Raw genomic sequence first — 1,796 nt, 5'->3', positions numbered from 1 at the left:
CGGCACCCCAAAGAGCACCGGGAGCGGTCCTACAAACATCCCAACAGCTTTATTCACATTCAATCAGCGCTCCCCACCACAACGGTGACCCCCCCCCACTCCCCAACCGTAGAGATGGCGCCCCCGGAGGTCACAAGGGCAGCGGCAGGGATTCCACCTCCCCCAGGCACTCATCGTAGGCCTCCTGGTACTCCTCGTGTGGCTTCAGCAGGATGACGCAGGTGGGTCGCTTTGAGCCGGCTGCGGCCCCGAGGTCCTGCAGGAGCAGAAGGCTGTAGATAGACACACCCTGCTGGGACACGGGAAGGTGGCCCCGCAAGCTCCTGAGAGCAGGCAACTCAGAATAGTTGCATTGTAAGGGACCTTAAAGCTGATCCAGTCCCAACCCCTGCCCTGTGCTGGCTGCCTCCACCAGCTCAGGCTGCGCAGGGCCCCATCCCACCTGGTCCTGAGCACCTCCAGGGATGGGGCACCTGCAGCTCTGGTGCCACACCAACCTCTGAGTAACGAATTTCTTCCTAACATCTCACCCAAACCTTCCCTCCTTAGTAGAAAGCCATTACCCCTTGTGCTATCACTGTTAAATCATGTTAAAAGTTGGTCCTCCTCCTGCTTATAAATCTCCTTTCAGGTACTGCAACAAGGCCACCCCAGAGCCTTCACCAAGTGAAATAAGCCCAGCTCCCTCAACCTTTTTTCATAGGAGAGGTGCTTCAGCCCTTTGAGCATCTTTGTGGTCCCCCTCTGGACAAACTCCAACAGCTCAAAACCCTTCTTGTGCTGAGAGCCCCAGGTCTGGATGCAGCATGTGATGCCTAATGAGGGGAGGGCAGAGCAGAGGAAGACAATCACGTCCCTTGCCCTGATACCACCCTTCTGCTGATGCAGCCCAAGAAGCCATTTCCTAGTTTTGCCCAGCAGGGCTGACATGTGCCATTAAGTGCCTGACATCGGCCTCTTGTGTCCCACTCCTCACCCAGAGCAGAGAAGGCAGTGACCACCTCTAACCCTTGGTCTGAGCAGGGAGGGACATCTCCCAAAACCACACCTTGGCCAGTGCTTCCTTTCTGTATGCATCCAGGTCCCAGTTCAGAACTAAAGGAGAAAGAAGAGATCTGTCCTGGCTCTGCCCCAGAGAGCTCCACTGGGGCAAACAGTTCTGGGGTCCTGTCGCAAAACAGCTCTACATCTGGGCTGTGGCTGTTCGCCCCCCTTATGCTCTGGCACGACCCAAGCACCGGGTGCTTTGCTAGGCACCCCACGTATGCCTCCTTCCCCAGCACAGCCCTGGCACAGAGCAGCCGAGCTGCAGCCAACCAGCACGGGCTCCTCCTTACCGACTTGGAGGGGACGTAAGCGTAGGGCAGATTCCTGTCTTCGCACATGATGGGGATATGGCAGTACACGTCGATGGGCAGCGTGTCGCCGGCCAGCACCGTGATCCTGCAGATAGAACCCGTGTCAGCGGCCGCCCCGCGCCGTGCCATAGGGTGAAGGCGTGGCTTACCCCTTTTCGCCTTTGTTGATAAACTTCTGCACCTCCTTCACGCCCCGGCGGATCTGCTTGTGCTTGGCCGCTGCAAGAGAGGCACCGCGTGAGGAGCTGCGCGGCCCCGGCCAGCCCCTCCGCCCCGCTCCCGGCACCCACCACACCTTTCCTGATACACTTGTAGAGCTTGCGCGTCAGCTTGCGAGAGGCGAGCGGCTGCGCGATGGGGTTCAGGTGCTCGAGCTGTTCCCGGTACGAGAACTCGGGAGCGGCCTCCGCCGCCGCCTCCTCCTGCTTCTCGCGCGCC

General features: G+C 59.4%; 1 protein-coding gene across 1 annotated transcript; it reads right to left on the bottom strand.

Moving 5' to 3' along the window:
* Positions 1-30: 30 nt before the first annotated feature.
* On the bottom strand, positions 31-1,792 carry NHP2 (NHP2 ribonucleoprotein; the record flags this gene model as incomplete). The annotated part of the gene is made up of 4 exons (XM_010726878.1): positions 31-256; positions 1,338-1,443; positions 1,508-1,577; positions 1,654-1,792. Coding segments are annotated over 4 exons (441 nt in total), but the record flags the coding sequence as incomplete, so codon positions are not given.
* Positions 1,793-1,796: the final 4 nt, after the last annotated feature.

Source organism: Meleagris gallopavo, unplaced genomic scaffold (assembly GCF_000146605.3).
Source record: "Meleagris gallopavo isolate NT-WF06-2002-E0010 breed Aviagen turkey brand Nicholas breeding stock unplaced genomic scaffold, Turkey_5.1 ChrUn_random_7180001860395, whole genome shotgun sequence".
Classification (NCBI taxonomy): domain Eukaryota; kingdom Metazoa; phylum Chordata; class Aves; order Galliformes; family Phasianidae; genus Meleagris; species Meleagris gallopavo.
This window is presented reverse-complemented; position numbering and strand designations above follow the sequence as displayed.